This window comes from Chaetodon trifascialis, chromosome 16, assembly GCF_039877785.1.
Source record: "Chaetodon trifascialis isolate fChaTrf1 chromosome 16, fChaTrf1.hap1, whole genome shotgun sequence".
Lineage (NCBI taxonomy): Eukaryota > Metazoa > Chordata > Actinopteri > Chaetodontiformes > Chaetodontidae > Chaetodon > Chaetodon trifascialis.
The window spans coordinates 20,713,104-20,732,333 of NC_092071.1; the positions used below are offsets into that span (position 1 = coordinate 20,713,104).

General features: G+C 42.2%; 1 protein-coding gene across 12 annotated transcripts in view; it reads left to right on the top strand.

Moving 5' to 3' along the window:
• Nucleotides 1-19,230, top strand: part of LOC139344330 (RIMS-binding protein 2) — a 61,469-nt gene that overhangs the window by 3,159 nt on the left and 39,080 nt on the right. The window contains exon 1 of one of the 12 annotated variants that reach the window (XM_070982405.1): nt 3,924-5,182. The exons of the other annotated variants lie outside the window; for them this stretch is intronic. Coding sequence (XP_070838506.1) covers nt 4,922-5,182 — 261 coding nt within the window. The 5' untranslated portion in view covers nt 3,924-4,921. Of the gene's footprint in view, nt 1-3,923; nt 5,183-19,230 lie in introns of those variants that run through there. 12 annotated transcript variants of the gene reach the window in all.

The window sequence follows — 19,230 nt, forward strand, 5'->3', positions numbered from 1 at the left end:
TTTTTTTTTAACAGAGGCACAGACTGTTTTTTCAAGGGAGTCTAAGTAGAGCGTTAATGTAACGCATATGGTTGTGGCAATGTCATGAACAAAACAACTGAGGCATAAACCACCATGACTCTCTCTATGCACTTGTTTTTGCATATCAAGTGAAGACAGTGTGTCAAATCTTTCTTCCCTATTTGAGCTAAGCTTACATGTGTGGTGTTGTTCTCAGGTGCCACATTTTTATAAAGGCAGCGTCGGTGCATAGCCAACAGCAGTAAGATGGAGCGCTAAACAACTGGTAACATTTCCATGAGTATATTATTTTTAGCAATTAGACACAGAGTACAGTAGTACAGCAAATGAACCAGACACTCACTAACATTGCAGCTTTTTTCAATGCCATTGTGCTTTTCGCTGTCATTTGTTTGCCATTTAAAGTGCCTGTTGTGGTGTGTATGAGCAGAACTGTGCAGGATGTGAGGAGAGAGGAGGGCTGAACATGTGGGCGGATCTGTTTATGCTGTGCCTCTTGTTGGAGTGGCAGAAGTGGGTCACTGTGGTTCAGGCTCTTAAATTTTGGATCAAGTTTTCACAGGAAAGAAATTGAATAATTAATCAAAGCTTCAGCTGTGTCTAAATAGCAGTACCCACTTGCCCAACCTCGCAGTTATTTCAGATTTCTTGCACAGCTCTATTAAGGCATGAAAATTGATTGGCTCATGCTTGTGTCTTTTATTCATGTCAGTTTTTGCATTGTCTTTTTAAGGGGTGTAAAAGGGTGTAAAATGTTGTAGACTGACATGATGGGCTCCTGTGATTTTTCTCAACCATCATATGATAAAATGATAATTTGCTTAAATCTCTAACTTGCCAAGAGAAAACCTGAGAGCTGCGCTGAAACAAAGAAAAGCAGTCATTTAATGTTGTGTGATATTAGAAATGAGAGTGCATCAGCACACTGTCAGTGTCAATCTGCTGTTATACCTCATATTTGTGGTGATGCTGCATCAACTCTGAAGCTGAAAGTTGAGTCTTTGCTGTTTAGCATTTTGCTAAGTTCCAAATGATCCAGATATATATGATATATATGCACCTCTTCCTTCCTGTCCTAATTTAATGAAGAAGGTTTTATGTCAGATGTATTTGACTGACAGACGGCTCTTCAGTCTCATGACAGGCAGCCAGGGACACTGTCGATATCTGTCAGTACCACTGAACCGTGATGGACCTGGATACAGCTCAGTTTTTGTGCAGAGCATATGCTGTTTGACATGTGAAAGGTTGTGCTGACTGGAGTCTTTTCTTTGTTTTATGCTCAGTGAGGTTTTTCTTGTTTTACTGTATGTGTGTGCCACGTACAACATGTGATAAGAACATTTGCTGGTGGCAGTGGTCATGTGTGCAGCAGTAGGGTCGCATATTTTGTTCTTTATTGGTAGTTTTGCTGCCAGCACCTCTTTTCAGATCAGGCCATAAAAATTAATATTATCAAAGGGGCCAAAGCAGAATAGGAATAGTGTTCAGCGCTGTTTACATCAGGGTTGGTTTCAGTCTTTAGGCAACTGAAGCCATGGTCTTGTGAGCACACTGTAATTAATAAGGCAATAGACTGAAGCTGGAAAATGCAGTGTTAGGGCAAAATAAGCAGCTCATTTCCTTTGCATGAGCTTCATCCGTCTGGTGGAGACTCTTCATTTTTCAAAATCAACCCCTTTTCCCTCAGTGTACCTACTATCAGTACTTTAAGGTGGGAATGACAGAGAGTTAAGGGAAGATGGATATCACTTTCATTTTCGGAGTGAGTCATTGTAAGTGTAACAATCTCAGTGCTGACTGCAGCTGAAGTGTGCTATAAAAATGCCAGTTTAAGGAATTACAGCAGAATGTCTATTTTTCACTTTGCTGCACCCGGCTGTGGATTTTCTAAGAGTGACCTTTAAAGGAGGTAAATAGGAGGTAGACTGTGGCACTTCAGCCAAGCAGCCACGTTCTTAAGCTTCAGGAAGCTGCAGTCGTATTAAAATGTGGTTTCTAAAATACGCTTAGAAATGAGTTTAGAATAAGCTTGAAGAGAGGGGACTTGAGCGATGCCTGAGATGAATGAACTACATTTTCCTTTTTGTGACAAATACTAGGTATACACAATTTAATGGACGGTGCAATAATTACATTTTATCCATTTCTGGAATAAGATCTAGAAATGATATTAATAAACTGCTGCCTGTTCATGCATTTGCAGCATACCCTCATTGGCCTAAAAGAACCAGAGATGTAGTATGTAGTGCAAACCATATTGCAAAATATGTACCATAGCAAATTCCTATTGGCTCACAGTACGTATTATCTCCCATTCATAGTGTGCATGCAGATATGATCCTAAAGGCACTTACAGATAGCGAGCGCTTAGCCAGCGATTATGCCACTGCAAGCAGAGAGGCTGAAGGCACTCGTCAGTATGACAGGCTATTTGCTGCTTGAGTTGATGATGGATGAATTTTTTTCAACTTGCCACAAGGGACACACTAATACTGACCTTTTTAAGTGGATTGGGCCATAACATGAGCAGTCCACATTAAATACACTTTCTTTGTCAGTGTCATTATAAAAAAAGCGTTTCTGCTGCAGTTGCGTTCATTTGGCCACAGACTCCATGACTGCATGTTACCTCACATGAAAAGGATCCCAGGGAGCGCCATGCAGCAGGATGTACAGTTTTCAAATGTGGGGAAACAGAGACACTGGTTTGGTTTGTTACTTGAAATCAGTGTATGAACTGAATTGTACACATCTCCACCAGCAGTAAAAAAAAACATATCAATCAACAAGAACAGTTTAGAGTGACTGTGTTTATGATTTGAGTTACACTTGCTCTATTAATCGGGCCATATTTCTTACACTTTCCTCTGCTTTAAGATACAACCTGCTCTCTTTAGCTGCTTAATGAGAAGGGTGGAGAAGGTGGATAGCAGCAGCCTGTAGCATATGGACTTGTTAGTAGGAGACCCGAGGCAGCCCGTGCCTGTGGCAGTGGAGTTGCACCCTGTAGCTTCAAAATACAGACCCAGATGTCACACAGTGGCAGACACAGTGGTAACCAGTCGTTGTCTGAGAGCACCTTAAGGCTTCTATATGATTGTTTAACCCCTTACCAAATGCCCATCTCTTTGTGTACAAGCACAAAGAGATCTGATCTGATTACACTTGTGATCTTGGTCTCTGAACTCTGTTTTTAAGTCTTCAAACTTTCTGTTTGTTTGTCTTATTTAATTGTATTTCCTTAATTTACTGGTTTGTGCACATTCCTGTTGTAAAATAAGCATCTGCCACAGTGACACTGGAATCCTAACATGGTTCACTGAGACATAATTGTGAGACTTTGCGCTTTCATACAATGTATAGTTTGTCAAGGCTGAATGAGGATTTAACCAGGTACCACCCCCCTCCCAGCCTGCATTCAGCCACTGCTTGTTAAGGAGATTTAGTGAACTTCCCCACTCATTTGATAGACAGGAAGGCTAAATGTCAAGATAACTTGTAAACCAGCTTTAAACTGTGACAGAGTTTATCTTTTCAGCATCAGACCTACAGCTTTACATGTTTTTTAATGGCCGTATCCAAGGCTGAAGTACTAAAACATGAGGAGCATTCTTCATCTTGTCAGACGTTTCTTTCTCTTGAGCACGACTGCAGTAAAACATTTGAATTAGTCTGGACTGCACACTCTTGTTCCTATGCCTGCCTCCTGCAGCCTCCCCGTGTGTACTGCCTTCTTGAACAATCAATAGGCAGCCAACATCATTCCAGCGTCATCTCCATGGAAACGAGCTCTAGTCACGGTAATGATTGGGCCCCGTCTCAAAGCCTGCCTTTTTGTGATAGGACGATGGGAGCAGTCCTCCCTACCCCCTCCTCTCAGCGACACTCGCCGTCTTACACACACGCATATTTCCCCTCGTCGTCTTTCTTCACCTTTATGGCGCTGCAACTGAGATGGGATTAAGCAGGCTGTCGGGTCTTATTGCATCTGGATGAAATGCTTTTTCACACAACAGCGTCAATGAGGACAGACTCAGAGCTGAAGAGTCAACATGCCACCCACATCCCAGCCGCACTGAGAGAATGGGGACTGGAGTGGAGACCTGTTAGTGAGATCGTTCTCTTTTTCCTCCATCAGATGTCTCATCTTGTTTGCTGTTTCACTTCGGCCTACATGCGCGATTTCAGCGTTATGTAGGGTGCAAAGTGGACTGCCGTGTCTTTTCCTTTTTCTGGACAAGTACCTATGACGAACCCTCCTCAGACGACAGAGCGGTAAGGCTTGAAGAAACAGGCTGTGTCAGTGTCGCGAGCAGGACTATGAATCTGAATGCTCCTCTGTGATGAAGACAAACAGCAGTATGCCCAAGAATGCTACCAGGATGATGACATTCGTTGAATTGCTTTCCCAAGCCAAGGCCAAAAATATGTAATATCCCTTTGGAGCTGATTGTCCTCATTTTGGAAAACGTCACAGGGTATAGAGGGAGGAGGTACTTTACAACTCGTGGTTTATCTGTAACTGGTTTTGTCTTGAAATGGCACACAGAGTCGTGCTGTAACAGATTTTAAGACAGGAGCAGCACCGTCATTAGTGCTGTGTTTGTCAGCTTTAGCTCCCTTTTAAGAGGAATTTCAAATTTGAGGGTTGGTGTTACTAACGATCATGGCAATAAGAGTCTTCTGCTTGGTTTCCAACACTTCACCTGAGCTGTGAAAAAACACTTCTGAACTGTTGGAGGACAGTGGCATCTTTTCATTTTGAAGTCAGCCTGCCACAGCTGATCCATGTGATTCTCCTCCAGCAAATGAAAAGCCTGCGATGGCTCGGCCTTGGCTGGGCACCTCATTTGCTCACATTGATCCCATCGGCACTGTTTGACTTTGACAGAGAGTGATGTATGACCTGTGCACTCGGCCTGAGCAGCCCGAGCCTGCACCGGCGCACGCAGAGATGGAGAGCCGTGAGGTGGCCGAAGCTCTTGGACGACAACAGCAGGAATTGAGGAGGTCGGAAGAGCAGGATGATAAGCAGCAGGGGCTCTCGGACAAGACAGTCCCAGCCACGGCTAATATCACTTCAACATCACTGTTAGGAAAAAGGCACCACTCGCTTTATGCAAACCTCAATGGTTTCGAAGTGGAAGGCATACGCAAGGTGAGTGTGTAACATTTGTTGTTTGTTGTTGGTGGTTGACATGAACACGTTTGAGGCCTGGATGTATGTGAAGGCATCTTGTACTTGTGTGCTAGTGAGGAACAGATATACTGTGTTATAGGATCTTCTTCAAACATTTTAATGGGAAACCATGGTTGCGGTTTCTTTTCACATTGCAAAGTACAAGATTTCATCTGATTCTTCATATTCTATGAAATACAGAAAGCAGATAAATCTTAGAGTTACAGGATCATGCAGAGTAAGTTTTACACTGCGACAAAACATGTAGTTAATATCAGTTGAATATCATTTGTGTTGTGTGTGTGCAGCACATTGTCTTGACACTTAATCTGGGACAGTGCTGGAGCCGCTGTAGTGCAGAGAATTGGCAGGTATTGCACTTCCCTATTGTGACCTCATCCCTTCTTTCACACCTCGGCATATCCTGTTAGCACGCAAGATCCACTTAATGGGAGCAATTGAAAATCAATTTGAAACCCATGAGGTTTCCATGTAATTGATGGATGCTTAAATGGCTTGTACAAAGAGAGATATCACAACTTGCCAGGGTTACTCCACCCAGCTAACAAACTCAGTCTGGCCTGAACACAGTTAGTAGATACAGTTTAAAGGTTACAGAAAGTGTCCTGTTGGATAGAACAGGCCGTACGATGCCTCCATCCGTGTAAAGAGCAACCCTTGTGAATCAACTGGAGCCATGTTGAGCTGCCACTCAGTAACTCTACACTGTCATTTCATCATATTTTGGTATTATGTTGATTCTAAACTGAATCTTGGTTAGCTAATTAGCTTATTATGATAAATAGTTTGGAAAGGAATGCCAGCAGCCACATTTCCCTGTATCAGTACCACAGTATTTTACAGCAAAAATCTTCCATCAAACCTCTGTGCCTTTTTTCCTTTGTTTGGTGGTTTGAATGTTTCCTTAGTGGGACAATCTCATCATTTAACTGCGTGCAACGTGGCCTGCTGTCTTCCCCACCCCTGCCACTTCATTACCCAATCACCACAATCGCACCAAAGTAAAAACCCCTAATGAATTGTCAACACACAACATGGGAGAAGATCTGTGGCTGCACAAGCTGGGAGGGAACAGTAATTGATGCATTAGAAATGATTATTTGGCCATTTCAGACCAGTGGGGGTCGTCAGTTGTGTTTTTCAACAGGGGGCTGTCACTCTTGGATTATTGCTCATAATTACACCATTATTTGCAGTGGGGGTACCTTGATTGTTCTTTTGTCTTCTTATTACCAGCTCCACCCACAAATGATGGCTGTATGTGGGATGTGTGTATGTGTGTTCATACAGCACAAGAGTAAAACACTGATGTAGGAAGCAGAGCTGGTATTGAAGGAAAGCAGATGAAACTGTGGTTTTTTGTTCAGCAAAGCCCCACATGACCTGGCTGGGTTATAAATGGAGCTATAGAAAGATGGCTGGTTTCACTGTGTAGGTGATGTTAGTCATCAGATCTCCATGATCCACTGTGGCTTAGCCCACAGAGCACAAAGTTATTCCATATGTTGTCTTCCACATAAGCCTGTTAAAAGACTGTTGTGCTGATTGACTTAATGCTTGTTGGGAAAATATGTACATATATGCGTCCTTATCCTGCAATAATCATTGAACTTTTTCCTCATTCATTTTAAAGCATTGTGGGGATATTTAGCTTTGATGAGGTAGAAATGAAGCTTAAGAAACCACCCTGCCAAGTTCCGGTGCACTGGTACAAGGACGTCTTTGATGTCCGCTCGACAAGATGAGCAGATCTGTTGTGTGTAGCTCCTGTATGTGCTGTGTCATTCACTGAAAGCAGTTGAAATGCTTAAACATTGGGGACAGATACAAATATTTCTATGCCTTTATATTTACTGTTATCCTTATTCTCATTTACTCAACTCCATGTTGCTTAGTATGAGTATTCCAATGGCCACAGTGGCATCTGTCATCTACAACCATTGTAGAAAACCTGTCTGAGGGTGCCGTCATAAATGCACAAAATCAGAGAAGCATGTGAGCAAATTCACCTCTCTGCTTCACGTGGAGTTCAACTTTGGTGAGCTTGGATAGTCGCTGGCCTTCATGCGTGCATGTATGACCGTGCTGCAGATTAAGTGAAGCAGTTGTGTCAGTCTTTCTGCTTCATGGAAGAAGGAGGCATGATTCCTCTGAAGGCTAATGAGCTTGTTGACTGTGTGATCTCAACTCTTTAACACCTGTGTGGATGCCATATGGCTGCGTCTCTAATGATTGTTAGCTTTACACACTATGAGTTTCAATTGGAGCTAAAAAGAGATGACATGCAAACAGAAGCCTGTTTCTCCCAATAACTCAGCTGAAGACAGTTTCCTGATTGACTCTGTGCTTAGCAGTGATTCTTCCCTGTGAGCATGAAGCTGAGGCCAGGCTGGCACAGGCCGACATCTTTTGGAAGTGTCTTTTGTTCAGGGGTTCGACCAGTACAAAGACCTTTGTCCAGTGGCAAGGAATCTTGGTACCTTTGCTCCACACAGTGTAATCCAGCGGCTGCCCAATCTGTCAGTGAAAACAGAATATGTGCTGAGGCTGTTAGACTTTGGAGAATGTGCAAGCATGTTTCAGCTCTGACTAAACACTGAAGATACTCTGTCAGCATTTGGGGTGCTTGTTTTCACTTCTGCCTCAGTTCATCCAGTTAACAGGGGCATGCCCTGCCTTTCAGAATAACCCAATCATAGGAGTGACTGTTGCTCAATCTGGTGTCAGCTGTGGTTCTATAGCCTGTAAATAAAGGTGCTTTTCCCTTGTCAACATTCCCCCTGCTGTGGATAAAATGACAAGTTATTTTGTGTTAGTCACAGCAGCTCTGTAAAAGTGCAGTCAGATATCTCAGGCTGAAAGCCAGTCAAAATAAAAGTGAGTGTTGCCACTGATCTATTGCTGAATGCAGATGTTGGGTATTTGACGCACACTGATGCCAGCGCCACAGGTCACCACTGACCCAGTTTGTACCTGTGGGAGAACTGAAAGTGGAGCGGTGTGTCTGCGTAGAAGACCTGATTTCACCATAACTTTGCTTGTAATCTTCTGAAATTAATTTCAAATCTTGGAGAGGACGTATTCATGGAAGAGTTGAGAGTCATCTACTTATTGTTCTGCATCTGATGAAGTTTGTGATGATGAGACATGTACAGACATGTACAAATGTACAAAAACACCTTTTTTAATTTATTGGGGTTCTTAAGTCTTTAGTCACATGATTACAAGGAATCTTTTGATTTCTTGCCAAATCAACAAACCTTAATATAATTACAATGATGAGCGATGATCGTGAACTCATGTTGGGATGTATTTACCAAACCTGTCTTCACTCACTTGCAAAGACTGGGAGGTTTCTCTCTCTTTTCATCCTGTTAAAATGCACTGTTTTCTACACAGCACTGTGTGTAGTGTTTTGCAGTTCATACATATTGGGGAGAATCCTATTATAATTCACTAATGTGCATTAAAAGTAGGGCTGCTAATAATTGTATCAAAATAATTTCCAGATTTTATGAGAGCATTGCAGAATGTAAAGGCAATTCAACATTGTACGTGAAATCAAAATGGGAAAGTGAATTAAATATGGAAATTTCTTCCGAAGAATGGTATGACATGTGTGAGACCCAGCAAACCTCCACAAGCTCACATCAGTGGAGGGTGTTTAATTGGAAAAACTTGGTGCGTTTTTTTATAACACCTAAAATCCAGAGTAGAACATCCTCAGCACACCAGGCTTGTTGGAGACAATGTGGTTGCTTGGACTCACACCACACACACATTTTTTGGAGTTGTAAAAAACTGAAAAAGTTTTGGGAGTGTGTTCATTCAGTCCTGATTAATGTGCTTGGATATAAGATTCCGTTGTCATGCACTGTCTTGTACTTGGGCCACATTACACCTGTAATACTTAAGAGGGATCAATACTTAACTAAGATACTTCTTACAGCAGCTAAGAAAGCCATAACGAGAAGCTGGTATAAATCTGAGCCACCTACGCGAAACCAGTGGTTTGATGTCATACAGGAATTATGGACAATGGAAAGACTGACTCATGTTTTACGTTTGAAGGAAGATCTGTTCATGAAGAGATGGCACAATTGGACACTTTACCTGGAGAAAATATAAGGACATTGGCTCACATTTTGTGTAGACATTTTTAATGTAATTCATCTACTGGAAATGCACTCCCTTCTACAACCATCAGGACCTCCCACAAGTTTTTGCTGTATTGTCTCCTTTTCCTTTTTTTTTTCTTTTCAATTTTGTTTTGTAGCATTTGTATTCTGATTTGTGACTGTACATTTGCTATTTTCTGAAAATCCAATAAAAATTAAAGTAAAAAAAAAAAAAAAAAAAGTAGGGCTGCAACTAATTATTTTCACTATCGATTCACCTGTTCATTATTTTCTCAATTGATCGTTTGGTCTATGAAAAGAAAATATTAGTCAGGTCAAATCTTAAGACTTGACCTGACTGAAGCCGCTGACCCTGAAGCCACATACATTCAGTTTACAGTGATGTAAAACAGGGAAACGCAGGAGACGCTGCAACCAGAGAAGTTTTTCCAAGATTGATTCAAAACAGTCTGTCAACTAATCAGTTAATCACCTTATCACTGCAGCTCTACTTAAAAGGTCATTTAATTCTTTTTTTGTTTGTTTCTTTTGGCCAAATTCCTTTTAATATTTTAGATAAGGTTAACATCAGTGTATATAAATTCCTATTGCTGATTCAAGAAGGGGTTTTTTTTGCCACAAGGTCCAATTTGTGTTTGTGTGTGTTCACATATGAATGTGTTTTATTGGCCAGCCATGTAATGACTTGTGAATAATTGATAGAGCGGTGAGAGGGGAATCCCTGGAGTATTGGTCTCTCACCATATTCCAGCCCAAACATCACTGTCTGTGTGTCTGTGTGTTGTCTGGCTGCAGTGAGGCGCAGACTCTCTCTATGGAACAGGGGTCACTGTCGCCTCCACATGCAACTGTGGGGCCAAGACATTGGAGTGTCACTCCCACACCATATACTGCACTGAATGTGGCAGTAGACCCTCAGGCATTTACTTTATAGTGTTGCTTACTGTTGCACAGATTTGCTGTAACAGAGACGGAAATAAAAATGTGAGCCACAATCTGACGCCATGACAGCACCTGAACATCTTTTACAAGTCTGTCACTCAGCAGGAGTCTGACAATTTTATACAAAAAGCTCAAAATCTAGCTTCTGTATCTATCTTTAACATCCATCCATCACGTTTGCTTCTTATCCTTTATTGACCAAATGGGCACCTGAAAGTGTTTATTGTTTGCCATTTTCCTGTCATCACTGCACCTCCTGTTGATTCTCTCATAAACCTAAATTATGACAACTAATTCATTCTGACACTGACACTCTGACACTGAACTCTGACACTCAAGGAGGTCCCAAAGCTCTGCCATCAGCTGTTGGTGCTTCTTTTTTTGCCTGTTTTATTCAGACCACACAGAGGGTGTCTGGCTCTCCTTCGTCACATTTACATTCACTGGCCTGCATCCAGACTGCTACATATTTGGCATCCTTGAAGGGCTCACTGCTGTCTGTGACATTTCTGCATCATTTGGTCCTGCTCCCAAATGCTGGCGAGATTATGACACGATGACCTGCCGTCCTCCGTTCACTGGGAAGTGCTTTTTGCCTGGAGGAGGAAAGGGAGCCTCATTTGTTTGACTCACTAAATGTCAAGAAAGGTCGCTTAGGCCTTTCATTACTGGAGTGCCTCGACCAGATGTGCATTTACAGTATTGAACGTGACTCGTAAAGGTTTGTTGTGGAACGCTGTAATTGTATTTAGACATGTGAATGGTGCGACATTGTTGTCCGAAACTTTTATTTTGCTATCTTGACCCTCTGCCCTGTCCTCGACAGTGTGTTTCATTAATGGTCCTGCATTCATCATTGCCTTTATACACAATGTTACCTAATTCCATGTATTGAAGAGTAACGTAGGTTAAGGTACTGTTAGCTCCTACTGTCAAGGACAGGCCAATCAATATGCTGTAACATCACCAACAAGGAGGGCAAATATTCACATCCATCAGTACGCTGTAAACTCTTCAGTGGGTCAGCCATTGACTGAACACAAGCACAGCGGTGTTCAGACCTTTAGTGTGACATTATCTTAAAATACTTCTGTAAATTACAGTCATTAAGCATGTTTCCTCTCCGTGGTATGGGAACAGGAATTTCCAGTGCTCACTAAGAATATGCCTATACTGAGAACATCCGGGGAACTTCCAGCTCTTTATTGGCTCTGGATAATGAGGTGCTGGCTGGGGCAAACAACAGTGATGACAGTGACGGAGTAGGAGGAGTGATTTTTGGCAGCACCGAGAATGGCGACAGGGTCCTCGCGGGGCTGGTCGCATTCATTTTTTCAATTAATTTCATGCACTTCCATTTGTGGCTGAGTGCATTCTTGTGGAGGTCAGTCCAATCTGTAGAATGAAATGGACTTAAAGGTGGGCCCGTATTTGTCATTTGCTCACTCTGATTTGTTTTACCAAAGCTCCAGTCAACAAGGGCAATTCAACCTCAGTCACCTAACTTTTAATCCACTTCACAGATGCGGCCAATAATACTTAAAAGCCAGTGCTAGTGTCTTCTTAACATTGCTTTTCTACACATCATGCCATGCTGACAAAGAAGCAAAGGAACCAGCTTAAATTCCAAAATGTGTGTTTTGGGAGATCTCCAATCTTCAATATGAGAGTGAATGTGTCATTTAGTGAGACATTGTCATGCATAAACAATGCGGGATTGTGTGTAGGAGGATGGGGCATAATGCGCATGCACTTGAGTATGTCTTCCTCACACACACACACACAAATATTGCCTCTTTTCCCTATAATGATGACTGATGTGCTTTTAAATGTTAAAGTGGATTCAGTAAAACCACTTCTACGTCCGTCTGTTGTGCTAGACCAAAGAATTAAGTTAAGTAACTATTGTGATAGCCGTGGGGTCAAGGGGCTTGTTTGCATATGCAATTTTCTTTGACAAGATGAAGGGTTTTATTCTTTTGAAGCTCTCAGGGTTGAACCTGTGGAGGGTCAGGGGAGAAACAAATCATCTCCGCTACATGCTGTCCCATTTCTGCTGACACTGCACTAAATGGAATAATTTGGCGACCCCTCCTTCTGTTCATCTTTCGACTTTTTAAAAGCCAGATGTCTCTATGTCTGACGCCTTATTAAGCCCCTGGAGCCTCGGGGAATGTGATGCTTTTATTTGTGGACTGTGAGATGATGAGGCAGCCGTGCTGGTATGGATTTTAATTACTGTGTTGGGAGGTCATTGGCTTTGTAAGAAAGGCCCTCATAGAGACAACATCTGAAGGCTGATGGGTTATTTTAATGAGTATTACATCTTCAGTGCATTGCAGATGCAGAGGCTTACATGTTGACTGCTTAAGCATGAAATCACTACTGGCAGAACAAATGAATTCACCCATTGCTATATGAGAATACATCATGGCATGAGTCTAATGGGTGGAAATCCCATCCCTGGATGTAAACCAGATAGTTCATATACCACATGAAGGCCATGTGCTGAAATGTATGCACATACTGTATTCTAAACATGTGGAAGAGAAAATGCACTAACAAGCATTTCCAGACAGCGCATTTCATTTTGGCACAACCTCACCCAGACGTTTGCATGGGGGGTGGTGGAGGTAGATTGGAGGGGGGCAGGGGTAAAACAAGGGGGTGTCTTGCGTTGGCTCTTTGTTCTCCAACACCATAAGAAAGACCCCCTAATCTGTCACCGTCAGGTACCCTGGGGGAGATGAGTTGTGATAAATACAGGAGGGGATTTGAGAGGACACTTAAGAGGGCTTCTTCATGACTTATATATGAGTGTAGGACGAGAGCTGCTGTTAATAAACTACCTCAGGCCACAAACAGCTTTGTGGTTCAAGCGTAGCTTTTTAAAGAGATATTTCTCTGCTTTGTGTGAGACGGCTGGAGATAGCAGCCTCCCATACAAAAGTTTTGCATGAGCTTCAGCACTTGCCCTAGTCTGGTTTATTGTCCTGTGAGTAAGGTGGATGCTGCTACCGCGATCATAGTAAGAAGAACAAAACACAGCCTTGGAAAACTGAAAGGAATGATATGTAGTAGAGCATTGGAGTGGTGGAGTGTTTAACCACAAGATTTAAAAAAGACTACAAAGTATTCTCTGTTGTAGAAGATAGACACAGATCCATTCAACTTTTTTTCATGTGAGAATCAGGAAACCTCATTAGAAAACCACGGATGTTGTAGGAGACAGATAAAGAGAGCCATTGATTTGGCTCTAAATTGTAACGCTTCATGAATATTGTGAAGTGCATTAGTATCCAAGGGTGGCCATTCCCAGCCTCTGCTGGACCTGCTTCTTCTGTTTCTTGCCGTTGCTGGTAATTAAAACTGTGTTAAGGAGTCAATTTCTCTGACCACGTGGTGTTTGAGGGTAGGGTCTTTCCCCTTCTATTATTGCTGGGGGCAGACAATGCGTTAATTAATCAAGGCACATTTCCAGATTCAGCAGACTGCCTCCTTCATGCCAATCCTCTGAGCGACGCTGCTGATTGAAGCTCAGCACTAAGTACTTGCAGGTTGTGCTTTGTCCATTATTAAAATCGATTTCTGAAACGCCTCGGTAAAAAATGTTGGAAAATCTAATAACCTGCCTGCAGAAGTTCTCATAGTAAATATTTTTGAGAAACTGAAGGACTGTTTTTAAAAATCCAAATGCCATTGAGACACATTGCAATAAAAACATTGATGATGATGGTTCAGTACTGTTACTACTTTCTTTAGCTATGCAGGCAGCAGACTGACCCAATTGAAACAGTGTACTACAGTTATTCATTTCCTATGGTGTTATCCTTTTTTCCATTCAGGCCTACCCAAAAGTATTCAAAGGTTTTCATGTTTTTAGTCCCGATCTATAATTAGTGGTGTGTTGATGTATTGCCTCAGTAGTCGAGCCTGTGATTGCATGGGCTGTGGTTGTAATACACACTGTATGGATGGCTTATATGATGCTGCACACCATTTGCAAATTGCAGCTTTAATACTGCCACTTCAGATATCGTGTCCACCGAAGAGTTAACAATAGCAAAATGTGCATTTGTGTGTCTGTGTCTTTGTCTTGCTGTCTCCTTAGAGGCTTATAGTGGGGGATTTCTAGCTGTCAGCCAAAAATGCTGATGTTGGTGTTTCTGTGAAACCAGGCTGTAGACATTTCCATACGCCCTACAAAAGCTCGCCGTGGATCCCAGACAAAAGGATAATTGGGTCTTTATGAATATGTAAGAAGAAGTCTGTGGACGTTTAATGATCTGTTCAAATCTTTGTCAAAAAATAACTGAGGATAATAATAATAACAAAAATGTAACATCTGCTCTTGTCCTTTCCTTTTAACCTTGAAGTGTGTTTACATTTATTGTATTGTAACAACCTGCATTTGTATTTTTTCTGCTTTTCTATATTGTAGTGTTTTTACATTTCCATCTAACAGGAAGAAACCCTCATATCTTTCTTGTTGTACCAGAAATGACATAAAAGCACAGTGGACATACAGGGTTCCTAGCAAGGCAGGAAAAAGTGAAACAGGATTGTACGATGACCCCGAAAGTTCAAGTTCAAGAGGCAAATACAGAGAACACAACCAAATCTGAATGTAGTTATGTTTCCTGTATATGTGCTGTGTTAATATGCATATTCTCCATCTGAGCAGTTTTATCAGCTCCAAATAAGACTTGTCTACAGTGAGAGTGGTCAGTCTGACGTGAGGCTTTGTCAGACAGGTTTCTGTCTGCTCGTCATCATGAAACTATCCATGGTTTCTGTGCTGCTTCTCTACTTTAGAGCTCTGCAGTAAAATGCTCGAGGAAGGGGATGAATTCCAGAAAACCCTAAGCCATTTTCATTCAGACCCTTAGAGGCACATAAAACAGCTTCTGACCCAGATAATCAGGAGGCAGTTTAGCCTGCTCTCTTCACACAGCTCAGTCTTGTCAGTGTCAGTTCGTTGTAACAAATAAACGCAGTTCAAGTGGATAATTAGTAACAAGTCACTTGTGACGTTTCTCTTTAATGTTGTTATTTTAATTTAGTACTTGGACTCAAGTTAGATTGTTTTGGTTGACCTTTAAAACTTCATTTTGCAATAAATGGGATTGAAGTGACTGCATTGTTCCAGTTATATTTATTAACAAGGTCAGTAACAAACTGCATGTTGCTGCTGGAGCCACCTGCTGTGCTGCCAAACTGTGACAGCCATGTGATGGTGGAGTTTGTCCTTCAGTGGATTTTCAAGTATATATAGAAGTGCAAGTATAGTCCCTTTCACACTCAATTATCTGGGTTAGTGTCTTTCGCACATACAGATCTCCTGTGCAGAAAACTCAGAGTCACTGTAGGTTCAAGTGTTTGTGTGATATGAGCGTCTGCCTGAAAAGCTGTTTTACAGGCCTGGATATATAACTCCCTTTGTAATAATCTAAAAAGGCCAAAAGGATTCAGCTCCTCTTCTCAAGTAGAGAATGCACCTAAAATTGATGTAGTGATGAAAAGCTTGCCCAGAGGCCATAGAGGTTGTTCATCGTGCGATATATCTCACACAGCACCTTGCTTTTATCAGGTGCAGTCGCACAAAAGCTCTCACAGCAAAATCAGATAGGATGGGATGGGAACGGGCAATTTTGGTGTAGTTCATTTTAGGTATTGCGTAATCACGTCTTACTCTGAATCTTAGATGAATTCTGCCTTGCTAAATTATGGATGCAGACAAAAAAATGCAGCTTCACATTCAAATACAATAATCAGCTTTTACAATACAATACATGATGAATTGTTGGGTCTCTGTAGATAGAAGCTCGGCCTGTACCAGCTCCATATGGAAAATGTCCTGAGACAACTTCTGTTGTGATTTGGTGCTGTACAAATTGAATTGAATTGAACTGGAAATGCTTGAAAAAGTTCACACCTACATGATGATAGGCAGTGTCAGTGTGGTGTGCATGGTGCGAGTGTGCATTTTTTTATAATCAGCAGGCCCTTCACTTATCTGCTTATATTCACAATTACTGCAGACAGATCCAAACAGAGCATAGGGAGATGGCTCCATTAAGCCCGTCTGCCCTGCCCAAGGCTCAGACTCTCCTGACAGACGTTTGTGTACAGGCCCCCTGCCCTCCTGCTCCGGAGTTGCATCTGCCTCGCTTACTGAGCCAGGCCCATGTGAAAACAGCACTGCTGTGAGAGAGGAGAGCTGGCTGAATGCTAATATGTTGGCCTTGAGTGGACCTCACCACCTGCAGCCCCTTTCTGTGGCAGCAAAAGAAGCAAGGGCAGGGTGGTTTTTAGTTTGTAAGAAGCCAGCATTACCTCATGCCTTAAGAAAAGCCTCCGGTGTATTTCAGTGTGATTCCAAGGGAACAATTACAAGACATGGACGGACTCCAAGATCATTAGAATCAGAATGGAGGCAGGCGGAGGCTGAGTTCACTCTGGCTGGCCTTCCTCTGAGGTGATTGATTGGGCTTTTGCGTCGTCCTCCTGAGAGGAAGACTGGGACATTGGGACCGGCTGAGTCCTCTAACTGATGGCAAAATAACTGTCAAGGACACAAAGGTTCATCTGAGAGCTGAGGCTAACTCTCACTGAGCCATGTAAGAATGTCTGCTGTGTAGCAACGGCAGCATAATGCCTCTGCGTCTGAAAAACTCATGTCAGCTGCAGTTATTTCTGCTAGTTGTAGCATCTGAGCATCACTTCAGTGACATTTGGTGGTGTTAAGTGGTGATGACTGCTCTCTGCTTGTTGAAAATTGGAGATCTGGATATTTGAGAAGCTGCCGCAGTGAACTGGGCAGATAATGAGATACAGGCAACACTTATTGGAAGACATAACTGGACCGTATTTTTCCTGTCACTGCTTCTGATCACGGCTGCGTACAGCACATTTCCATCAGGAAACTGAATTTCATGCGGACAGTCTTCTGGCCTTTTTTGTGTCTCATTTGAGCTGGTGGCCTTATGTTCTGACTCCCTAGTATTAATGTTAAGCCTGTCCTAAAGAACTTTTCCTTTTTTTTAGTGCTGAAGTGCCTTGTAATCTTGTCAGGAATTGTGGGTTAGGAGTCATGGTTTTGTGTATTTTAACATCATATTGGAATAGATTTAAAGAATTGACCATGTATTTTGACTCAAAGCACTCCCATACCCCTACAATCCAAGAGATAAATCAAACCAAGACAGTCCAACAAGAAGCGTCCCCTTGTCCCTGAAAAATTCATGTATCATCAACAAAGCAAGTAGTCTGGCCATGAAGTGCTGCTCATTGGTTTTTATGGCAAGCTATGCACTTCTGTGTGCAGTTTCTCTATGTCCCATAATACATCATCTAAGGACAATTCAATTTCCTACATGAACCTGACCAGGAAATTGAGTGTACAAAGGATGGGTGGCAAGATTTCAAACAGTAGTTCACATTGTGAATATCAAAAGCACCAAAAATGTTTGGTGTGGCTGCTTCACTATAGATACCACCCTGTGTTTCACAGAGTGGATGCCTTTCATGTGAGGCAGCAGCCATAGGAGTTAAAAGTACGACTGTTATCAGTGAGATAAAAGTGTGCTGAATTACATATATACACTGTATAATTACAGAATTGCCCTGCAATCGACTGGCGACCGGTTCAGGGTGTACCCCGCCTCTCACCCATTGTAGCTGGGATAGGCTCCAGCCCCCCGCAACCCCGAAAGGGATAGGCGGTATAGATAATGGATGGATGGATGAATTACAGAATTGAAATGCACCGAATGGCCATTGCAGAAAAAAGGCAGACCATAAATGGTATCAAAACCAGGTTTGATTTCATGAATCTCTTAAGGCTGTAATTTGAATGGGAAGTGCTGTAATGGCTTCAGTGGTTTCCTTGTCAAATATATGAGGTGCGCTCATGCTTGACCAGAATAATGAGATGAAAGTTTGTCTTACAGTATCTCAGCTGGTGCCAAGATTTGCCCAAAGAGAGCATTCAAGTTTCAGGAGATTGAAGTCGCTGACTCAGTGCCTGCATTGATTATAAATGTGGTCAGTGAAGCATCTTTTTTGCCTGCAGTGACAAACAGTGATCACATCTTTACTTTGACTGCAAGCTTTTCACAACTGCTTTAGACAGTATTGGAAATTTACGTCATTTAAATCATGCCCTGTGTGTGTGTGTGTGTGTGTGTGTGTGTGTATTTCCCTCACCAGATCATGCGTTAATGATCTCAGGCAAAATGTTGTGTCTGCTAATCTGTGTGGTGTTATCATGAAAACATACGGTGTCTTTGGCACTAGTTTGTAGCCCATTAACTGGATATCCAGACAGGATGTCCAGTGTCAGCATTGTAATAGTACTGGAGGATGAACACACAAGAGCCTCAGCTGCTGTTTTAGTAAACAGCTGGTCATTAGTGTTGACTTAAATAACAGGTACCATAGCATTAAAGACCCTCCAGAGAGCCACCAGATAACTCATCTGCACTGTTACCAAGACAACATAATCTCACAAGGTGATGATCACATGATTTGTATATCGCACCATGCCATCAGGACGCTTGATAAAACATTATTCTTTGTGCTGTTAAGTGACCTTGTGGCAGAGGACTATTTCAGGCTCGTAATTAGATCCCAGGAGTATCATGGAGACATAATAGAAACCATTTGAACAGGTCTGCTGGTGTTTCACGTGTGGAGCCATCTGGGTGCTTTTGTCATACTTCAACAAACACTTGGAGGAACACTTTGCTTCCTCTTTTCTTCATCTGTCTGTGGGTACTGCAGTAGCTGCAGGTATGGACATGCAGACTGCTTCACAATAATCAAGCTGACCACAGGTGACGTGAGGCAGTTTGACCTTCCTCAACAACAACAACAACAACCTGATAAAGCTCTTTATATCGGTACTTTTGGCTGCGCTGAGTC